We start from the raw sequence: 23,888 nt of genomic DNA, 5'->3' as shown, positions 1-23,888 counted from the left end.
CGAATTCTCCTTTTGTGGGCCCCTGTGCAAATCAGGAGTTGTCTGAGCCAGTGTTTCTCAAAGCATCTTTTTATTTAATTATTTTTATTATGGTAATGTGTTTATAAACATTAAATTTGCCATTTTAAACATTTTAGGTGCACCATTCAATGACACAAATTACATTCACAATGCAGTGCTGCCACACCACCATCCATTATCAAAACCTTTACATCACTCCATACAGAAACTCTGATCTCATTAAATAATAATGCCCCATTCCTCTTCCCACCACCTCCCACCCCTAGCCCCTGGTAACCTCTGATCTACTTCTTATCTCTAAGAATTTTCTTATTCTTGATATTTCAGGCAGGTGGAATCATACAATAGTTGTTCTTTTGTATCTGGCTTTCAATTCTTTGGCACATATACCTAGAAGTAGAATTGCTGGGTTATGTGGTAATTCTGTTTAACTTTTTGAGGAAGCACTAAAATTGTTTCACAGCAGCTGCACTAGTTTATATCCACACCAACATTGTATGAGGATTCCAATTTCTCCATATTCTCACCAACACTTGTTATTTTCCATTTTTTAAATAATAGCCTTCTTAGTGGGTGTGAAGTAGTATCTCACTGTAATTTTGATTTGCATCTCAAAGTATCCTGACTGTGACCTCAGAAGAACATATGTTTTATATAATAATCTAAGATATACATACCAAAGTAGTTTAAAAATACTGGCAAAGCTGTATCTCTGCCTAAACAGCCAACTCCATCAGTCAGGGCTGATTATATTTTAAAGGTAATTCAACCTTCCTCTCTTCTGTGATTTTATTGCTCTGTCTTATGTCTGTGAAAGTTATTTTAAAGCAATAATGATAGATAACACTAAGGATAATAATGTTGGTGATATTTTGGATTTTCTGTGGAATCCAGGTAGTCAGATTCTCTGGGATAACTGAGAGTTGTTTCTCAAAGTACCCACATCAGATAAGGAGGAAAATTGCAGGGTCAAAAGATTTGATCTTTAAAATGTTGTGCCTTTAGGCTTAATGTGCACGTTCTTGCTGGAAGGTTGTGAAGTAAGCTGGTGTTTTCCTTTAATGCAGCCTTTCTACTGCAGGAGACCACTTTTAAAGTATTCCTTTGAAGTCCCTGTCTTATAAAGGCCCCAGCATCCCCATCATTTCCTCTTACCTTGTGGTAAACCATCTACACCTTTGTTCCAGTCCCCGTTACTTTTTATCTGAAGTGGGACTGTGGGTGGCCAAATTCCCCATCACTGGTCTCTTTCTACTCAGTCCTCTGTGCTGGAGATGGACTCTTTCCTAAATGCAGCTTTCCTCATATCTCCTTGGGACTTAAAGATCCCTGTTGCCTGCCTGTTACCTGCAGAATTAAGTTCAAATGCCTCTTTAGGGAATCACTTTCTCACATGATACGACTAAACAGCTGTCCTGCCTCGAGTCTTACTACTCCCCTCAGAGATCCTGTCTTTTGGCCCAGACTTCCGAGCCAAGAAGCTGCCTTCCCCAATTGGAAGGGATGGGAGGAGAGACTTTTGGTTGATTTGGGGTTGTCACAATGACTGGTTGGTTCTAGTGGCATTAATGACCTTCTGTTCAGGCAACTGTTCTCCTTTGACTTCCCAGCTTTCCCAAGAGAACGTCAGTACTACCTCCAGCTTGGCTGCCCATTAAAGCAGATGTGTCTACACTCCCATGCCTGACAGGGAGAATAAATTAAAATTCATTACCACTCAATACACAATAATCATCAAAACTAGATGGAGGAAAAGTATATATATCAAGGATTTCCTGGAAGGTATAAAGATCTTCCATTCCTCAAAAGTCTCTAAACTCTATCCGTGGATTATACCAGACCTCTGGAGAACCACGCGACTAAGTGTCCTGGCCACCTAGGGCTGCTGTAACAAAGTACCACAGACTGAGGGACTTAAAACAACAGAAACATACTGCCTCACAGTTATGGAGCCCAGAAGTCTGAAATCAAGGTGATGGCAGGGCCAGGCTCCCTCTGAATTCTGTGTTGTTCTAGCGGCGACTTGCTGGCAATCCATGGCATTCTTTGGGCTGTGTCATAACTCAGTTTCTGCTTCCTTCACTTGGCCATCTTATTCCTCTCTGTCTCTCCATGTCTGCATTTCCTCTTCTTACAAGGGACACCAATCATATTGGGTTAAGGACCCACCCAACTCCTGTATGACCCATTTTAACTTGCCTAATTCTATCTGTAATAAGCCTATTTCCAAATAAGTTCACATTCTTAGGTACTAGGGATTAGAACTTCAACACAGCTTTCTGAGGATGCAAATCAACCCATAACACCAAGGCTGACTTGTGTTGGCCACCTATAGAAATACTTTTACTTTATTGCTCTTTGGCCGTGTTTTGTCATCCTACATTGTGAAATATTAAGACAGCTTGGGGAAGCTTGTAGTGCTTACTGTGCAGTATATTAAGGATGTTGTTCACTATATTGCACAACGTTCTTCTGAGGACACTGAGGATATCATCTGTCTGGCATCTTTGCCAGAAATAACTGTGATCCTTCCAAGTAATTATTTTGTTTTTGCACAAAACTATTTGACTTTTCTTTCTGCACTGGCTGCTCTAAAGCCCAGAGCTAAATCTGTGGTTCACCTTTAGTAAATGTACAGGATATCAGAGAATGCAGGTAGGAACCTTGACTTGACTTCTGGCTCTATCATGTATTTCTTACCCCCATTTTCACTTAAATTTCTTGTTTCATTTCTCATTTGATCTTATTTGATTAAATTTTCTCATTTGATCAATCTCATTTGATCGTATTACATGGACTTCACTCTTTTTTGGAATTAGGTGGGAATAAATAACTTACCTGGTTCTGGTAGGTATGGCAAGCAGTGCTTATAGGAGAACACTGCTTGCTCCTTTAGAAACAAAAGAAAAGGGAAGAGAAAAGGGTCAGGTGGTCAGCAGAGGACTGTAGTGGCTGCTCCACATTTCGATCACACACAGGAAGTCTGTAGATATACGAAATATGACAAGGCACCTGGGATCTACTAGACACACATTCGGTTCAAATGCTAGACTCTCATAGCTTTAGTAGGCATCCTCATCTATCAGAACTAAAGGGCTCAAAGATTCTCTCAATAATTAATTAAAAAATAAAAAAACATTTATCGACTATCTTCTATGTCCCACTGACTTCAGTCACAAGAACACAACCACCTAAAAGGTGCCAAGAGTTGTTTCAATGGAAATGCCAGTCAGCCTTTCCAGCTGAGCATTCCTCTCTGAGAGTGGCACGAATGGTCACTGTGCACAGCTGACTGACCCCCAGTGTTCCCTTTCAATATGCCCTAAACCGTATGAGTCCCACTGAGAAGAATTCGGACCTAGATTTGCATTTGAACAGAAAAATTATGCATTTTCAGAAGATGATTGGGTTCCATTTTTTTCATATTCTTTTACAATGTGATCCTGAAGTCTGACTCTTTTGTTCCTAATTGATGGTCACCTGAGACCCACACAAGCTGTGTGTTCAAACCATTGGCAGTTAGGATGTCTCTGTCAAGCCTAAGCATCCTTTGGGGCAAACCATTTCCTCAATTGTCCTTTCATTAATGCACAAATCTACTCATTCTCCTCCCAGTCTTTGCATTAGCTACTCATTTCACATGAGTGTTAGAAATCCATACTCTCCATCCTCACACATAGCCACACACCTGCAAGCATGAATATACACACACATGCCTTCCAGTGAGGTTGATGTGAGAAAAAAACCAAAAAGTCTTAACTTTCAGTCCACCATGATAAATGTTGTAGCTGGAAGGAAGAATGAAAGAGGGAAAAATTGGAAAGAAACTCAAGATCTTTGAAACATGCCATTTAACCCATTAATCTCTTTGAGGTGAAAATCCTTTATGCTTCTCCCGCAGGTAGCATATTTCTGACAATCCTCTCACTTCTTCCATTGTAAGAGAGTTTCTTCCTAAAATATATTATGAAGTTACAGCAAACCAGAACTGTTAGTGAGCTGTTCCCGTGGGGTGAGATGGTCCCCCACCACTGGAGCCTAGCACCTGTAGTCCTAGAGTACAGCAGGCAGATCAGTATTCACTGTGGCTGTCCCAGAACATGAGGTTTACAGGTCAGCTATGTATTTCTATACATCTCACCAGAGGGAAGAAAAGTTTTGTAATTATAGAATGAAGTGAGAGACCCTCGAGATGTTTAAAAAGTTTGCTTTCAGCTAAGACCCAAAGTAGTGAGGTCTTAGAGAAAGTTAAATGGAATCATAATCTGTGAGATGAGCCCTTTGTTGTATCACTTTATGTTACACAACCTGCTCACTTTCCTCCTTCATGATCTTGACTCCTATTCTGTAGACTGTTATCCTTTTGGCTCTATATGTTCATTATTATTTGAAGACTGTATTTTTCCCTCTCTGGTCTATCATGACCATCTCCCTTATGGATCTATAGAGAGGCTCAATCTAAACATTGCCTTTGTTTTTCCTCCTCCATATATCGTGCAATAGAGTGCATTGCATCTGGTATGGGTTTTCTCAGTAGGGTATCTGCTGCCAGTGCAGTGAGCTGATTAAGAATTCTTTAATTTGTTAATTCAGTCATTCATTCAGTCACTCCACCAACCACTTATTTAATGCCTACTAAATACCAGACACCACAAATAATGATATGGGATCCCAGAAAATGCGACCAGGAATGGAAGGGGGTGTAGTGAAAGATTTCATTTTGAATTAAGTCTCAAAAGACATGTAGAAGAATTCAGAGACATATTCTTTTGGCAATAACTGAGTAATCCGTCCTGTAATATCCTTCTGTTTCAGTTTGCTAATGCTGCCATTATGCAAAACACCAGAAATGGATTGACTTTTATAAAGGGGGTTTATTTGGTTACAAAGTTATAGTCTTAAGGCCATAAAGTGTCCAAGGTAAGGCATCAACAATAGGGTACCTTCACTGAAGGATGGCCATTGGCGTCTGGAAAACCTCTGTTAGCTGGGAAGGCACATGGCTGGCATCCGCTTACTCCCAGGTTGCGTTTCAAAATAGCAATCTCCAAAATGTTGCTCTTGGGGTGTTTTGTCCTCTGTTTGCTGTAGCTCCTCTTCAAAATGTCACTCTTAGTTACTCTGAGGTCCCTCTGTTTGTGAGCTCTTTTTATAGGACTCCAGTGAACTAATGAAGACCCACCCTGAATGGGTGGGTCACATCTCCATGGAAACAATCAGAAGGTTCCAACCTAATCAACAGTAATACATCTGCCCCCACAAGATTGCATTAAAGAATATGGCTTTTTCTGGGGGACATAATATATACAAACCAGCATACCTTCCTTCCATAAACAATAAAACAAAACTGAAAACAATATATGGAACAACTGTTTTCAGATATTGGACAAGGCAGTGCAAGGTTCTGATCATTGAAAGAAAAGAATCATTCAAGAGGGGATCCATGACTGCTCCACTTTCTGCCTAGAAGCATTTTTCTTGTCTGCAGTACAGGGAGGTGGATCCCAAATAGAACAGTTGTCTTGCTGAGCTAAGGAGGCAGAATCAGAATTCTGAGCTGCTAACATAGCTGATTTTGTGGGTCAAGGTACCAGAGAGGAGTGAGTTGCACAGAGAAGAACTGCAGAAAGCTGTATGTGTATTCTAGTGACTGAATGACTATTAACCTGCTCTTGTGTAGGCAAGGCCTGACAGAGGACCATAACTGGAGAGATGTGAATTAAATAGAGATTCTGGATGCTGCACAGATGTTGAGGGATTTGGAAGTTCCATCAGCCACTGGAGAGACCTCACTGATAGCCCAGGAATCTAGTCAAGACCCCAGAGAGACAAAGCTTTAGAGGAAGGGATATTATCATCCTAGAGTAAGGGTTATTCTAGAGTTTCCCTGTCAAAGATTAAAGACAAGCTTTGATAAGATCAAGCTGACAAGCTGGTATGCAAATAAATAAACTGCCTGAGAGAGCATAAGTCTACTTAAAGGAAGCCAAAAAATCCGATTGTCAATACTATAGCATCAGTAAGATCCAGCATATAATAAAAGTTTTTAGATATTCAAAGACCCACCAAAGAAAAAGCCAAAAAACAGAAGTAGACTCAAAGATGTAGCAATTAGCTGAAAAGAACTTTCAGAGAGTAACATGTTTAGGAATGTAAAGGGAAAATAATCAGAATGAATGAACTGATGGAGAATCTCAGTGGAGAAAGGAAAATTATACCAAAAAGTTGAAATTCTAGAACTGAAAAAAAAAATTATGTCCAAAATGAAAAATTCATTGAGTGTGCTTAACAGAAGAAAAGATCAGTGAACTTGAAGCCAAGGCAGTAGAAATGATCCAAACTGAAGCAAAGAATAAAAAGGCTAAAGAAAATAGATTCAGTGACCTCTGGGAAAATATCAGGCAATCTAGCATATGCATAACTGGAGTCCCAAATGGAGAAATGAGAAGTTGGGCCAGAAAAAATTGAAGAAATATTAGCCAAAAATAATTTTAAATTTAATGAAAAATACCAATTCATAGATCTCAGGAGCTCAACATATCCCAAGTAGGATAAACACAGATAAAACCAAACCTATGACTGATGCTTGGAGACACTTGGAGATGCAGGCAAAAAGATGTTTGGAGATGCTAAGCTAAGAGATGAAGCCCAGGGTTTGTCCCTGAGAAGCCAAGAGAGAACCCCCAGATGCTTAGATGCACAGGAGCTGAGAGACAGAAGTTGAGAGAGACAAGAAGCCAAGAGACATTCTGGAGAAAGCCATTTTGAAACCAGAACTTGGGTTTGGTCACTTTTATGGCCTTCGAACTGTAAATTTGTAACCTAATAAATCCCCTTTATAAAAGCCAAGACAAAAAACAATCAAAGAAAAAAAACCCAAAAAACCAAACCCAAGCATAATATAATTTGATATGTTAATCAGATTGCTGAAAATTAAAGATAAAGACAAATCTTAAAGCATCCAGAGAGTAAAAAACAAACAAACAAAATGCATATTATGTAGAGGGAAACGTGAATTATCTCTGACTTCTTATAAGAAATGATGTAACTCAGAAGAGAATGGAATGATATTTAAAGTACCAAAGGAAAAAAAAAAGACCTGTCAACCTAGAATTCTACACTGAGGGTACATGTCCTTCAAAATTTAAGGCAAATAAAATTAGTTTGTAGGGAAAAAATGGTGTAAAATTTTAAAAAATTAAATGAAGGCAAAATTAAGATGTTTTCAGATAAACAAAATTTTAGATGATTTATCACTAGCTGACATGCATGATGAGAAATATTAAAAGAAGTTCTTCAGGCTGAAGGAAAATGATACCAGTTGAAAACCTGATTCTGCACAGAAGAATGAAGATTGTGAGAAATGGTAAATCTATGCACAAAGAGACATTTTTGTTTTAAAATTTTCTTTAAAGGAAATCGGCTTTAAAGCAAAAATTCTAACAGTGTTTTGTGGGGTTTAAAATATATGTTTAAGCAAAATATGTGACAACAATAACTCAAATAACATGAGGGAGTAAATGTAAATATACCATTTTAAAGGTCTTTCATTATAGGGGAAGTGATATGAAATTAATCCTTGGTAGATTATATTAAGGTAAGAATGTACAGTGTAATCCCTAGAAAAATTGCAAATCAAAAACATTTAGCTAAAAAAAACTGATAGAGGATATAAAATAAAATGCTAAAAGTTACTAAATCCATAAGAAGACTGGAAAGAATGAAAAAAAGGGAACAAAAACATGAGCAACTAGAGAACAAATAGCAAGATGGTAGATTTATACCCAATCATATAAATAATCACATTAAATGTAAATGGACAAATCACTGGAGTTAGCAGGTGAAGATTATCAGAATGGATAAAAAAGCAAGTCTTCATTATCTGCTATACACAAAACACGTATATTAAGCAAGTCTTCATTATTTGCTATACACAAAACACGTATATTAAATATAAAGTTGTAGATAGGTTAAAAGTAAAATAAGTAAAAGTAAAGGGTAGAAAATTATACTCCTTACAACCACCGGTTATAAGAAAGCTGGATTCAATGTATTACTATCAGACTTCAATATAAAGAGTATTACTGATATAAAGGATATTTCATAATTATTGAAGTCAATTCATCAAGAAGACATAACAGTCCTAAATGTGCATGCACATAACAAAGCTACAAGAAGCAAACCTAACAGAATTAAAAGAAAAACAGACAAATTTACAATTATATTTGTAGACGCCAACACTGCAGTCACAGTAACTGATAGAAAAAGTACACAAAAATACCACTAAGTATATAGAATATTTGAAAAACACCATCAACCATTTTAAATTAACTGGCATTTATAAAATACTTTACCTAGCAAAAGCAGGAAAAAATTCTTTTCAAGAGCACAAGGAACATTCACCAAAATAGACCATATGCTAACTCATAAAAAGTCTTAATAATTCAACAGACTGAAATAATGCAGTGTTTGTTCTCAGACAACACTGGAATTAAATCTGAAACCAACCAAAATTGATATTAGGAAGATTCTAAAATAGTTGGAAAATAAGAAACACACTTGCAAATAACATGACTCAAAGAAGAATTAACTAGATGAATTACAAAATAATTGACCTGAATGGAAATAAAAGCACAACATATAAAAAATTGTGGGCTGCAACTGAAGCAATGCTTACAGAAAAATTTACAGCTCTAAATGTTTATATTAGCAAAGAAGAAAGGTCTAAAATCAACGGTCTAATCCAGGAGTTGGCAAACTATGGCCTATGAGCTAAGAATGGCTTTTACATTGTTAAAGGGTTGTAAGAGAGAGAAAAAAAGAGAGAAGAAAAAGGAGGAAGAAAAAGATAAATAAGGAGGAAGAGAAGAAGAATATTCTATGAGAACATATATGGCCCATTTATTCCTATTAATGTTCATTTATATTAGATTCAGTCCATTATCCCAGCCTTCTAAGATTATGTCATATCACAACTCTTGCATTCAAGGTGGTATTAACTAGTACCAGTGCCTCATGTAATTAGCATAGTATATATATAATATATATATATAATCAAATCATTGAGAAAAATGTTGAAGTGTACCCTGTTTTCAAAGGTTGCTGACAGCCAGCATCTTATCATCTTTCTGGAATTAACTCCTTTGGAGGTATTTTCAGTTCACCCAATGCCCTGGTCTCAGTGGTGTGAAGTTAGGTGGTGTTCCCTTGCACTGTATTAAAGGAGCCTCCCCCAGGGCACCCCTCCTGGTATTGCTTCAACACACACCTGCTGGCTCTCAGATACCACCCACATGCCATCTTTCTTTATTTCTCCCATTTGCTTAGCCATGATCTGCAAGTTTCATCCTGCATGTCAACCTTGCCTTTCCCTGACCTCCATGACAGTATTTCTCCTCCAGTGCAAAAAAAAAATGGGGGAACAGATGAGAATCAGAGAGAATGTGGATGAATGAAAGAGTTAAGATCAAATAATCTGTGGGTCACTTTTGGAACTATGCATTAAATAAATCTCCTATTCCCAGACTCCCTTCTCTTAAGTGTCTTCCCCTCTCTCATGAAGGCAAGGGAAAATCCATTCTAATCAAAAGTTATAATAAGACTTCCTTTTGTGCGCTGGCAGGAACATACTGCCAGCAGCGAGAGGTGGAAGCCATCATGGAAGGCGACGAGGACGACAGAGGCTGCTGCTGCTGCCAGCTGGGCCACTTGCCCCACCTGCTGTCCTGCAATGCCGCCTTCAACCTGCGCTGGCTCACCTGGGAGATCACACGCACGCAGTACATCCTGGAGGGCTACAGCATCCTAGACAACAACGCCGCCACCATGCTGCAGGTCTTTGACCTCCGAAGGATCCTCATCCGATACTACATCAAGGTATTGCTCTGGTTCCCAAGCGCTCGTCTGAATAGTAATGCTGGGCTGGTCTAAAAAGTTTCCCGAAAAGCTTTGTAAAAATAGAGATTTGGAAGCATCTCGGCTTATGAATTAGATGCACAGCTAGGTTTGGGAACCACTGTTTTTTTTCAAAATCCTGGAGGGCTTTGGTTTCGCCTGTGGCTTATGTCCTGGAGTCAAATTCTAAGCCTAAGCATGAATACACAATCCATTTTCTTATTTAGGTCTGTTGGTTTGCTTCGAACATAGCATGAGTTACTTGTCATAATGGTGATGATAAATGTTGACATCCTAGATCTATTACCAAGCCGCGGTGTTTATGAGTGTCAATTTAGATAATTTGCAATTATTAACTTTAGAACCAGAGTTATTTTTAAGCTAAGGGTAAAAACTCAAAAATATAACAAAATACATTATAATCAGGATTGGAAATCACCATTTCCAAGTGTAGCAGACATTTTTACAATCTTTTCCTCTCACTCATGGGGGAACAGTGATCACATTCTTTTCCCATTGCTCAGTTCCCATGCATTCCCCACACTGTGCATTCAACATCAGAAAAAGGAGCCAGGTTGGAGCAAGAATCTTGAAGTACCAATGTGAGGTTTGACCAAGGATGCAGCGTGATGACCTTCAGGTGTTTTCTGAAGGGAAAGGAACAATAGAGGGCGTCTGTGGCCAAGGCTGTCTTTGTGGGTGGATTTTGCACTGGTAGAAGCCCTGGATGGTCCACAGAAGGGTCTACATTGTAATGCAGTTCAAAAAGAGGAAACTCATCCGTATGAGATCCAAACCTCATTGCCACCTGAGACAGGTGATCCAGGAAGAAATGAGAAACTATAGAAATAAAGAGATAACATGGGTACCTGAAGTCTCAATAGTTTCAACCAGATAAAAAATCAGGACATTTAGAAGTTTGGAGAAGCTACCATGAGGCTCCCAAAAGTCTACAACAATAGCTGCTAAAGTTTACGTGAAATAGAGAGTACACTGTGAAAGTCAGAGAGTTAAATAACTATTAATTATCTTAAGTCTATGTGATTGCTACATTAAATGTTTCAGAAACTCTTCTCTGAGGTAGAATATTTAAAACAGAGTTAGCTGTTCATGCTTACCACCTCCTTGTGTGCCAGAAGGATTCAAAACTTTACATCTGAACATCACACAAAAGTATAAGTGATTTGCCCCCAAACTGACATAAATTGGGGAAGATTTGGGAAGCAAATCAGAGAATGGTGACCTCTGGACTCTCAACTCACTGTTTGATCCCTAGGCCATTGTAAATGAGATTCAAGAAGTTTTTCATACACAGAGTCAACTCTAGGAAAACTTGGTATAGCAATTAGCGTTAGATTTGGCAGCGAGTCACAAAGTAACAGAAGCACACAGTTTGAAGTTTATTTCTCTGTCACGTAAACGAAGGCTGGGATGGCAGTTCTGCTCCATGAGGCCCTCAGGACCCAGGTTCCTTCCAGCTCCCAGCTCCACCATTTTAAGTGTATCCCCTATCAACATGTTCCAAGAGCTAAGTTCCGGACAACAGGATGGAGGAAAGACAAAGAAAATGAAGACCAAGGGCATACACCAACTTTCTCTTAAAATGCTTCCTGGAAGCTGCCAAGGGACGCTTCCACTTCATCCTATTGGCCAGAACTTAGTCCTAATACTAGCAGCAAGGGGGTCTGGAAAGTGCATTCTGGGCAGCCATGAACCCAGAGAGAATTTGTTTTTCACAGAAGGAGAAAACAGATGTTAAATGGCAGCTAGCCTTCTCTGCCTCCCTCATCAAGGAGAGCAAGTGTCCCTTGAGTATCTCCTTTAGTTCTTAGGTGGCAGCAGGACAGAGTAGTCACAGAAAGGGCTGAATCCCGGGACTGACTGGTCAGGAAGCAAGTGACCCAGAGAGGGCAGCCGGGGCAAACCACATGTGTCTAAACAGGCCAGATTTACATTCCCAGGAGTTGGACATCTCCTGTTACCTCAAGAATAATGCTAGACCCGTTGGTCTGTCATCCAAAGCCCTCCTTCGTTGATTGCAACTTCGTTTTCCGTTATCTATTACCTCATTTCTCATCCACTTCCTGTACACATGGTGCTTTCCCACTTCCCTGCCTTCGCATGCTCACACTCAAGTCTTTTCTTTAATCCAAGCTCCAGTGTCAGTGCTTCCTCTTGTACTGCCTTGGGGTCTGTGGCTGGTATTCATTTCCCCTTCCTCTGAGAACATTTTTACTTCACATTACGTTCCGGTTTGCTAATGCTGCCATTATGCAAAATACTAGTAATGGATTGGCTTTTATAAAGGGGGTTTATTTGGTTACAAATTTACAGTCGGAAGGCCACGAAAATGTCCAAATTAAGGCATCAACATGAGTATGCCTTCAACAAAGGAAGGCCAATGGCAGCTGGAACACCTCTGTCAGCTGGGAAGACACATGGCTGCCATCTGCTCATCCCAGGTTGTGTTCCAGCTCCTCTCTCAGCTCCTGTGCATCCTTCAAAATGTTGCTCTTGGGGCATCTTGTCCTGTCTTAGCTTCTCTGGAGCAAACTCTGGGCTAGCATCTCAGAAGTGTTAGCAAAAGTTGCTTTCAACAGCTGTCTCCAAAATGTCTCTCTCAGCTGCAGCGCTGAGCTTCTTCCATTTGAGCTCTTATAGGGCTCAGGTAAACTAATCAAGACCCATGCTGAATGGTCAGGGCCACACCTCCATGGAAATAATCTAATCAAGCATTACCCACAGTTGGGTGGGTCACATCTCCATGGAAACAGCCTAATCCAAAGATTCCAACCTAATCAACACTAATACATTGCCCCCCACAAGATTGCATGAAAGAACATGGCATTTTAGAGGACATAATACATCCAAACTGCACATGTTAAGACAGCACCTTGAGCGCTGGAGCCACACCTGATGCCTCTTTGTGTCCTCAGAGCTCTGAGTGATGACTTGTATCTTGAGATGCTTGCTACCTTTTTTTGGACTGAATGAACAAAGGTTCCAGGTAACATGGGATTAGGAATCCAGGCCATAAAGTCTGGATAGAAAAGATGCAGATCTAGGCAAGGGTCAGAGCCATCTGCTCCAGGCATTAGTGGCAAGAAGGGGATTCAATACCAAACCAAGTCTCTGAATCAGGGTCTCCCATAAACTTTCTATGGGACAGATGTGTGGACAAACCTGGCCCACATGATGAGGCAAGCAGATCACCACAAAGGGGAGAGAAGGGAGAGGGGAGGGATACAGTGCCCTCTCCATGTTTACCCTTCCTCCAGTTCTCCAGAGGCCTTGGGGACTCCATGCCTGGACTTGCTTTCTGATGCCCAAATAAACTGTTCTGCTTTCCTCCTCTGGACTTGCAGCTGGTATGCACCTTCCTCTTCTCCTAAATCCTGGAAACATATCTCTCAGTCCCCTATTTGTTTTCTAAATTAACAACTGAGAATCTGATCAACAAATCTAGGATAAAGTGCAAGTAGAAAAGGGCTGAGGGGTTGGGGTGGGAGGGGTGGTAGAACTCTGCCAGGTGATAGTTGTCTTGTAGGAAAACAATGCCCTTAACTCTGTTTTCTAAGAAAGAGAAGTGCTCCCAAAATGAGAGCTGTAGGCGAGGCCCGAGAGGAATATGGTGCAGTGACTGTCACCCAGCCTAGTGCTTCTCTGGAGCCAGGCTGCAGACCTGTACATCAGACCCACCCAGGAAGACAGATGAACACACATCTCCATGTTCTTCCCAGAAACTCTGATTCTGAAGGCCTGTATTTAAGAAGGTTTTATATTTTCTAATAAGTTCTTTAAGTGATTTGATACACAGCAGGTATGGGAACCACTAACACATGTTTGTGTTCAATAGAAGCAGAATTGTCTTAACTCCAGATGAGAGCTCAGATGGGACTGAGGTTTGTAGACAGACGGGACCTCATGCGAGGCCATTCACGCAAGGTTTTCTCTAAATACAGCGCTCAGGGCTACTCAGTACTACCCTTCAGTGAGGGGTGGCTCAGAATGGCCACTCAGTCCCATGAGACAGTAAGTTAAATGAAATTCCAGGAGTTCTGTGTGGCTATTACAGTTGAAGAACAGCATTTTGGAGTGAAAGCAATTATTTTCTTCTTTAGCCTGGGTTGCCTGATGAACAAAATTGCCTGTGTAGCTCTGAATTGCTTCAAGTTTCAAGGGTTCAGTTTCATTCTTTTTATTATTAAAAAAAAATTATTGGACAGGCAAATTAAAAATGAAGAAAAACTTGGAATAATTCCTTTATGCAGAAGGAATTTTTTTTTAACTTCTAATAAACTGGGTCAGTTTCCCCACCCTCTATGAATATATTTGAAATCATTTCCTTCCTGACGACTGGAGATTTTCCCTGGTGCATCCTCCATCTCTCCTCAATTTATTAGTGTTTAAAAACCTCTTAGCATTCAAGAAATCAGCTTTCTGTGAGTGCCTGGCTCTCCTGCTGCCATTGTTTCTGCCTAGCTCTTTCTGAAAGCTGTGCTTATCGCTTGCCTTGCAGAATAAGAAGTGAAAAAATCCAGAATGCTTGGTCTGTCTGCCAGGGTCCTCTTCCTAGAATTGGTTGTCAGATAGAATATGCTGATCTACAATTAAAATGAGAAACTAGGAGAATCCCTGCTGGAGGAGCCAGATACTGTGAATTAATGCAGAAGGGGTCCTGCTTTCAACCTGGTTCAGGTTATACACAGTCAATTCGTTTTCAGTGTATTCACTGGGCAGTTTCATTTAGGATAATATCCATTTCATTTCATTCTGACAGATTAGGGAGGATTTCACCGTGTTCACCGACTATGTCTCTGTGACAGAATTTTTATGTAAATCAAGCAGAAATGGGATATGGTTTACCCATTAGTTGGGGTGGTTGTGTTTTCTCCCAGGGAGGGGTGGTAGCACTGCAATTCCCCCACACATAGGAAAGCCGAGGGTTGAGCAGAGGGGACACCATGGATCTGAAAGTCAACACTGCAAGGTCTCGCCAGACTTAGAGGAGGAAGTTTTAACCTCTGGGATTTGAAGTCTTTGTTAACTATTCTGACTTCATCAGTTGTAGGGTTATTTTAATTCCTCCCTAGAAATAAATTCAAAGGTTTACTTTTGCCTTTTGATTTTTGTTTGTTGTTCCTGTCTAGTCCATGTGATTAAGACACATTGGGAGAAAACTAGACCAGATGTTTGCTAGATCCGTCTGTTGCCGGAGAGCACATTTCTTTTCTCCCTTGTTAATTCGCAGCTGAGCAGCGGGCCTGTGATCACAGGTCCTGAGCATCAGCACACTCCTGCTGGTAACTTTGGGCTATTTAAATTGTCAACCTCATAGAAGCTTTCAACCATTAACCCGGAAAGTAGACAGCAGAAAACGCTCCAGATTCAGGATTTGTACTTGTGAATATTAGACGCACGCTGTGGTGGCCACCACAGACTCCACTGTCTCCTCTCCTGCTGCCTTCCCGTCCCCACACCCCTGTGCTCCAGACCCCTCTGGGCTGCTGCTGCTGCTGAATCTGCTTGTCTCCCCTGAGCCTCCCGAGCCTCGGCTCATCCTGCTGGTAGGGGAGAGAGCTGATAGCCGATCGAGATGTGACTGTTACTGTTTCTTGACTAAGTGCCATGTGCCAGACCCTGGGCTAAACCCGTCATTTTAAATCTCAAAACCGTGATGAGAAGTGGGCTCTTTAGTGCTTCTGTCTTTTCCACTTCCCACTTTTGGTTTCTTTCTATCCCTCTCTCCCTCCCTCCCTATTTACACTGAAGGGATTTCTCAAGGCCAGCCATTGTCCTGAGGTGCAGTGCTACAGAGGGTGGGAGAACGCAGGAACTACTGAATTATAGTTGTTACCTGGGGACTTCATTTTTCCTGCTCTCCTATTTTGGGGTCAACTATACTGCAGAGCCTTATAGAGAAGGTTTCCCAAAGGGCGGAAGGCCACAAGCCATTAGCCACAGGTTAGCCCTCCCGGAGGCCGGGCCACCCTCAGCCTGACCAGCAGAGAAGGCTAAGTTCAGCATTGGTGATTGATTAGCCCGAGTGCAGAGAGCATGGGTGTCTGTCCTTCACCTGCCCCAGACTTCTGAAGAAAAAAAACAGAAACCAGACACCTCAGTAACCTCAGACCTTGGAGCTTTGGATTTCCTTTCCCATCCAAAGAGAGGGAACAGCACAAGGTTATGGGTGGGAGCCTCCCTGAGAGTGTTTCTCTCCCCCACTTCCTTTCAGAAGGAAAGGCCAAGTTCAAGTCCATATCAACATACATTACTTTCTGTCTTGTCATTTGGAAAGAATGTTTTCATCAGCAGAGGAGCCCTTCAATTAAGTGTTTGATTCTAACCAGAGCACACACTGTCACCTCCTTGCATCAAACACCTTGCCCTCCTTTGTCACTCTTGATTCTTCCGTGAGATGTGCAGCCATGCTCCCGGGCTCCACAGCAGCCTTCCATAGCGCTGAGCACTGCTTCCAGCTTCCTGTTATAATGACCTGTAGTGAATATTGGAAGTAACTCCTCAACGGCGTACCTTGATCTGTTGACTGATGGGCCTCTGGCAGGCTTGGAGTTTCATTTTCCCTGTGGTATCTTTACTTTTTGAGGCCAGGCGCTTAGCCTTTTTGTAGGAGGACTACATTTGAACACTACAAGTGGTTCTTGATAAAGTGATTCAGAATAATGAAGCCCGAGGTTGGCATTTTCCCCAACTGGTACTCATGATTGTCTGATGAAGGAGAAAACATGGATTATTTTTGAACCCATCAGAAATGTCAAATGTCACGGGTTCCCAAGACTACATATGTATGCATGTTAAAACAATTTTATATCATGAGTACTTTCCATAAGATACTGTGTCATTTTGATTCCTTAAATAGCCTTTGGTTGGGGCTCTGATGAAGAGGCTGCCCCCAATCTATTTCAGCTGGACTCAGAAATCTGCAGTAATTCTAGAGGTGCTTTTTTGTGCTACAGGCCCTCTGTGCTTCTCTCAGAAAGAATAGAACAGCTGTCATTCTTTATCATCACAAACATTCTGTTCTGTTACACTCTGTTAGCATTATATTCTTCTCACTTCCCTCTTCCTTACAACAGACCTTAAGAGAGAACATTTTAGAATGTCTCAAGTGGGCTTTATAAATTAAATCTAGCAGGAAATACAAATGATACCACATGTAAAGATTTCATGTCTCATACTTGCCTGCGATTGATTTACTTTCTGAAACACAATAAATAAAAATCTTTCTGGCTTGAGAATGGCTTTAAAGCCTCAAAATCTTGCTTTCTCTCTGCAGAGTATAATATACTACATGGTAACTTCTCCCAAACTCCTCTCCTGGATCAAAAATGAATCACTTCTGAAGTCTCTGCAGCCTTTTGCCAAGTGGCATTATATTGAGCGTGACCTTGCAATGTTCACCATTAACACTGATGATGACTATGTTCCGTGTCTTCAGGGGATAACCAGAGCTAGCTACTGTAATGTTTATCTAGAATGGATTCAATATTGTGCACAGAAAAGACAAGAGGTAGGTAAGGGAGGTGGAGGTGGGGGCATTGAATGTAAATTTAAAAAAACAGAAAGAAACGTTGCAAAGTTCACTTCTTTCTTATACCCCATGGTAGATTATAATAAAATAGAGAAAAAAACATTAGTATTTGGATAAATGTTTATTTAGCCATTAAGCAAAATTAATGGAAGGATTCATATACCATGTCTTCAATGAAGTTGCCCTGAAGGTAAATTTCTCTCTATTCTGTGCTGTAGGTCACTGCAGTTTTAAGCCTCTAGGCTAGTTTTAAATCATTGAAAACATCTTCATTTAAAATTACATTTTGAGATTGCTGTACAGTAGTATATAGGTGCTGAATGTATTCAGGAGGATTTAATGAACCTATTGAATTGTGGATATGTAAATTCTGTTTAGCAATAAGATGGTCCAAGGTACTTCTGTAGTTGTTTTCTCTGGTGCCATATTGAACCTGTGCTGAGGACAATTCTGGAAGTGAATCCTGCCTCTTAGAACTGAAATCAAGAGCAATGACAGCATGCAAAAAGAAGAGGAGGGAGAGGAGAAAGGGGAGAAAAGCAAATGGAGGGAGTCAGTTTACTTTGCTTCTCATTATTTGATGGCCGAATCAATGTGTGGTTGATGAAAAAGTGGATCCGAGTTGAAAACAACTCCCTCAGCAGCTGATGAAGTATTTGCTCTGTCCTGAAGGGTGTAAACCAAACCCTGACGTGAGCCAAGATCCTTGACCCTCTTATGAGTGATTAAAAACAGGTGCCAGATTGTTGCTGATGTTCTCACAAACATTGAGGACTGGTAGTTTGGTGTGCCGAGCCCTCTGTCTTGGGGCTTGCCCTTATGAAGCTTGTTACTGCAAAACCTGCTTACAATTTTGCCTGAAGTCTCCCGGAGTACCTCTTTGGTGGACATTCTTATGTACTATATAGATAACCCTTTTTAGGTTTTAATGTATTGGAATAGCTAGAAGTTAATACCTGAAACTATCAAAGTCCAACCCAGTAGCCTTGACTCTTGGAGGTGATCATATAAAAATGTAGCTTAAAAGGGGTCATAGTGTGATTATGAAAACCTTATGGATCTCACTCCCTTTATCCAGTGTATGGATGGATGAGTAGAAAAATGGGGATTAAAACTAAATAAAAAATAGGGTGGGATGGAGGGGAGATGATTTGGGTGTTCTTTTTTACTTTCATTCTTTATTCTTATTCTTACTCTTTCTGGTGTAAGGAAAATGTTCAAAAATAGATTGGGGTGATGAATGCACAACTATATGATGGTACTGTGAACAGTTGATTGTACACCATGGATGATTGTATGGTATGTGAATATATCTCAATAAAACTGAATTTAACTATAAAAAATAAATAAAAAACAGGTGCCAGAAAAGGCAGGTAGCAGAACCCGCTTTCTCCAGATAAACCAAGGAAAGCGTGAGCTGATCATCTTTACCATGCTTGGACTCTGCAGATTGTTGAGATATTTGAATAATCTATTGATATTCTTAGCTATCACCATGATGGCTCCTCTCTTTCCTCACCTGGTTGTTGATGTTATTTCTTTTCTTTTTTGCAAAAGATATTTTGACTTTACTTTCCTCAGATACAACACTCTCCCTTTTAAAAATAAGCTGACTTTTGACAACCCTTTTCATTTAATTGTTGATTGTGGACATACGGTCAGGTCAGAGGGCCCTGAATTATGGAGAGAATACAAGACCCTCATTTTAACTTGATTTGTGCATTTCTTCTCTCTCGACCAAACCACATCTCTCCTCCATCGAGTAGTATTAAAGGGGACATTCATTTGCCTGCAAGTTCTGCTCATCTTTATGAACTGAAATGCCATATTAAAAATCCTAAGGAATTAAGTCATCTGAGCCCCTTTTTTACTCTAAAGTAGTGTCCCCATTTTTATTTATTTTTCCCGTGTCCAACCATAAGAAGCTGGTACAGAAAAGAGAAAGTTCCCCCTCCCCAGGATTATTTTAAAGGAGACTGGATGATCATGATGGCTGGCATAAAAAGCCTCCCCTAACTGTGCATTTACGATGCTGTGTTGGTACATATTGGAAACTGGGAAAGTTGAACCGTTGGCCTCGCTCTTTCAGCCTTCAACAACCCTGGACAGCGATGAGGACTCCCCTTTGGTGACGCTGTCCTTTGCCCTGTGCATCCTGGCGAGGAGGGCGCTGGGAACTGCTGCTCACAATATGGCTATCAGGTAAGGGGGACTGGCGGGTGCACTCTCAGGCTGGTACAGGCACCAACGTTTTATTTTTTTTTTGACAGGTTTTATCAACGTTTTACTTTAAAATGTTGGACTCTTTATACTTCTCTCAGATAGTTCTTTCCATATAAATCATGTTGGGGAGGCTACAAGACTCTTGATTACTGTGATCTTTTGGAGTATCAGCTTTGGAAATGTTAAGACCCAGAAGTTCTACAGTGGTTCTTGCAGATTTGCTGGGAAGAGTAAATGAAATCTCGCAAACAAAGTGCTTAGCCTGGTACCCAGCAGAGCTGATGCTCAGTAAATGTTAATTCCCTCTCCCTATTTTTCCTCCCAAAGAAAATCCTCATCTCTGTGCTCTAGTCTCCAGCCTACTCTGTCCTGTCTCTGCGAAACTTCAGTTAACTGGATAATCGCTTCTTTGGTTTTTTTCAAATTCTTTTTCTGCTGAGTCATCTCCTCAGTATGTAAACAGGCCAAGTCTCTCTTATAAACGAACAATGACAAATGACTTGTCTCCTGGCCCTTTGGCACCCTCTGTCACTCACGTGGTCTCTTCCATTCGCAAATGAACTTCTTGCTCCTGCGCGCCAGTGCCTCGGGACCTGTTTGCCTTCTGCTCCCCGCCCTCCAGTGAAACTGCTCTTGTTCACTAGGCACTTTCTAATCGCCCACATCAGTGGTCACATCACAGGTTTCTCCTTTTCCTTTGGCATTGGCGGTTAATGGACCAGTGGTTCTGAAGGCTGCCTGCCCATTCAGTCGCTTGGGGTAGTGTTTTTCAGCCCCAGCTGCACATTAACATCTCCAGAGAGGCTTTTAAATACCCTGAGGCCCAAGCCATACTCTGCTTACTCCAGACCAATTACATGGGGATCTCTGTGGGTGGGACCAGGCACCAGTACATTTTTAAAGCTCCCCAGGTGATTTCACTATGCAGCCAAGGTTACGAATCACACAGAACTAGGGAGCTTAAAAAATAATAATAAAGTGAATGGCTAAAGCCCCAATGCACAATCAAAATTGGAATCTCTGGGAATCCTATTTAACCTCCTCTCACTGGTTTCTCCTCCACTTGAATTGAACTGGTTTCAGTATTTCTGATTGTATTTTTAATATGGTGCTGTGAGAAAAGGAGTCTTTTGATACTTGGTTTGAGTGAGTTTTGTGTTAAGTTAGATTACAAGCTTCTTAAGGGCAAAAACCATGCTACTATTTAACAGTCCTCACCACCCCAGGCCATTAGGTAAACCGACTCAGACAAGTCCAGAGAGACTTGCTGTTAACTGTGTTTCCAAATGCCCTTCCTGAAGGGGATGGCTGTGAGTCATTAGTGGTGACAGGTTGTTGAAAGGTATCATAAATTATATGTTGTGAATTGAGGAAGGGTGAAGTGTTGCGGTTGTCAATTTGTTTCATTTCTCTCTGGAGGCAGTAGCCTTGAGTCACTAAGAGGAAAGGTACAAACTGAGGATAATTAGAATTTGTGACATCAGCTACTCTTTCAACTCCCACACCTCAGAATTTTATGATTCTCTTCATAGGTGAGAAACACAAATAATGAAAATGCTCTAGAGAAATGCTGACTGTCTCCCAGGCCTCTCTCTGCATCTGTCTGACCCAGCCTCATCCTAGAGCCTGACAGTTCCCTCTGTGGTATCTGGGAATGAGGATAATCATTTGAAAGTCTAGCAGAAGAATCATTTGTGGATTTTGTAAAATAGTATGATGTGTTCTCCTATTTAAACTGTAGGTAGAGGGTGGCGTTTAAGAAGAGAATTGTACTTGAAATACCAAAGTTAGTCTTTTGGTATTCACAGAATTTAGGCAGATGGTTATAACAATGTAACAAGTCTTTTGTTTGATCGATTTCAAGTTACTATTAAATTCCAGATTTTCTTTAAAAATCTCAAATGATCCCATACTCAGGTATTTACTCTTTCATATCTAAGATACTTTCAAAGACTTCTTCAGTCTTGTTCTTTGTGTAACTTGTTTGAATATTCCTGGTCCAAGCATTTCTTTCTTGGTCTACTTTTTTTTTCCTCCTAGATTAAGCTGCTTTATCGAAAACCTTGTTTTGATGGGATTGTCTTTGTTTTCAATAGTTTCTCATACTAAAAATTGTCAGCTCTTTTTGTTCCAAACCTAGTGATGAGATAAATATGGGAACAATCCTTTTGGCATTCTATGGAAACTTTTGATTATCTAGGACTGGTTCAGTTTACTGAGAGGTCCCACACCATAGGAAATCCTACAACAGTGTTTTCATTTCAGTCCTTGACTTACAAAAGGTAGCTTATTTCACATGCTGTCCTAGGCCAGTGGTTCAGGATTTGCAGTCCATGAAGCTCTGACTTAGTTGGATATGCTGTGGGGAGCAGGAGCGGCACAGTGCAGGGAAGACAGTAGAGCCTGACAGGGCCCCCACCTCTGCTTCAACCAAAGCAGCTGTGCTTTTTGTTTTATATGTTAGGGACCCAAAAATGATTTGCTTAAACAAAATAATGGTTCCAGAACTCAAGAAAATATAAAACATAATTTTTGTAGGTATAATCAAATTGTACTCCAAAAAAGGCTGCACGATTTTATCCTCTGTTCTGGTTTGCTAACGCTGCCATTATGCAAAATATCAGAAATGGATTGGCTTTTATAAAGGGGATTTATTCAGGTACAAATTTATAGTCCAAAGGCCATAAAGTGTCCAAACTAAGGCATCAACTAGAGGATACCTTCACTGAAGAACAGCCTGTGGCATCCAGAACACCTCTGTCAGCTGGGAAGGCATTTGCTTTTGGGTTGCATTTCAAAGTGGCTTTCTCCAAAATGTCTCTGGGCTTTTTAGTTCCTCTCTCTCAATCCCTGTGCGTTCTTGCTTCTTTCTCCCAGGGCATTTTCTCTCTAAGCATCTGGGAGTCCTCTCTTAGCTTCTCCGGGGCAAACTCTGGGCTTCATCTCTTAGCTTGGCATCTCCAAACGTCCTTCTGTCCACAGCTCCAAGCATCTCTCCAAGCATCAGCAAGCATCTGGGTCTGTGTCGGCTTTTAGCTTCTCTTTTAAATACTCCAGTGAACTAATCAAGCCCCACCCTGAATGGGCAGGGTCCACACCTCCATGGAAATAATTCAATCAGAGGTTCCACCTGAATCAGCAGATAATCAGTCTTCCCCCACAAGATTGCATTAAAGAACATGGCTTTTTGGGGGGACATAATGTATCCAAACTGCACATTCTCTTTACCAAGAATGTTTTGCCATCTCTTCACTAATGCTAGACATTCTATCTTTTTTTAAATTTTTTCTAGTTTTTTGGGTAAAAACTTGGACCTCATTCTTATATTAATCTTTATTTCTGTTATTAGTAGTAAGGATGAAGATCTTTTTATGTTTGTTGGTGATTTATATATTTTTTGTGAATTGCCCATTTATATGCTTTACCTATTTTTGTTGGATCTTACCAATTTTTTAGGGGATAATTACCTATTAAGATAGTAACACCTTGTTATATGTGTTACAGATATTTCCCATCATGCTTCACTTTTTATATATATGACATCTTTTTAAAATTTCATTTCTTGATTTATGGATTTTGTGTCTTTCATAAAAATGTTTTTACAGCTCCAGGATATAAAAATAATAGCTTCGGTTTTCCTCTGGTTAGACTATAGTTTTAGTTTTTGCATTTAGTTTTTGAATCCCACCAGGTCTGGGATTTTATTTTACCCTTCTTATTAGCTAATGAGTTAGTGTGTTGCTGTTTCATAGAGAACATGAGTCTCCTAGATCAGAGACAAAGAACTTTATTACTCACAGCACAGCAAGCAGGATGAGCATCAGCATATTTGTATTGGTTCCCCTTGCCCCCCAGGTTCAGTCGGGGTGGCACCTGAATGTGCAATGGGTTGCATTATAGGAGAAGAACACTGAGCTTGGGGAATCTGCTGTTTTATAGCAGAGGGAGACTTTATTTCATCCCTGAAGGTTGGTCACTACAAAAACAGTCCAGATAAATAGCCTGAGCCTTGCATCCTTGGCATACTCAGCAGGATATATAAGAAAGTAAGAGACCCGGGGACTACTGTCTCCCAACAAATTCATCTAGAACATTGTTTTGTATTTGTGAGATAGGAATCCATTTTGTTCCCCCAAGCAGATGGTCCTAATACCATTTGCTTAGTAGTTCATCATTAGTTACTTAGTTAAAATCACCA

At 40.5% G+C, this 23,888-nt stretch overlaps 1 protein-coding gene across 7 annotated transcripts in view; it reads left to right on the top strand.

Moving 5' to 3' along the window:
• The window catches only part of PCNX2 (pecanex 2), a 380,796-nt gene that overhangs the window by 335,048 nt on the left and 21,860 nt on the right, over positions 1-23,888 (top strand). For all 7 annotated transcript variants that reach the window (XM_037821056.1, XM_037821068.1, XM_037821046.1 and 4 more), the window contains 3 exons: positions 9,644-9,897; positions 17,213-17,446; positions 19,557-19,669. In XM_037821056.1, the coding sequence (XP_037676984.1) occupies positions 9,644-9,897; positions 17,213-17,446; positions 19,557-19,669 (601 nt within the window). The remainder of the gene's footprint in view (positions 1-9,643; positions 9,898-17,212; positions 17,447-19,556; positions 19,670-23,888) is intronic.

This window comes from Choloepus didactylus, chromosome 2, assembly GCF_015220235.1.
Source record: "Choloepus didactylus isolate mChoDid1 chromosome 2, mChoDid1.pri, whole genome shotgun sequence".
Classification (NCBI taxonomy): Eukaryota; Metazoa; Chordata; class Mammalia; order Pilosa; family Megalonychidae; genus Choloepus; species Choloepus didactylus.
This window is presented reverse-complemented; position numbering and strand designations above follow the sequence as displayed.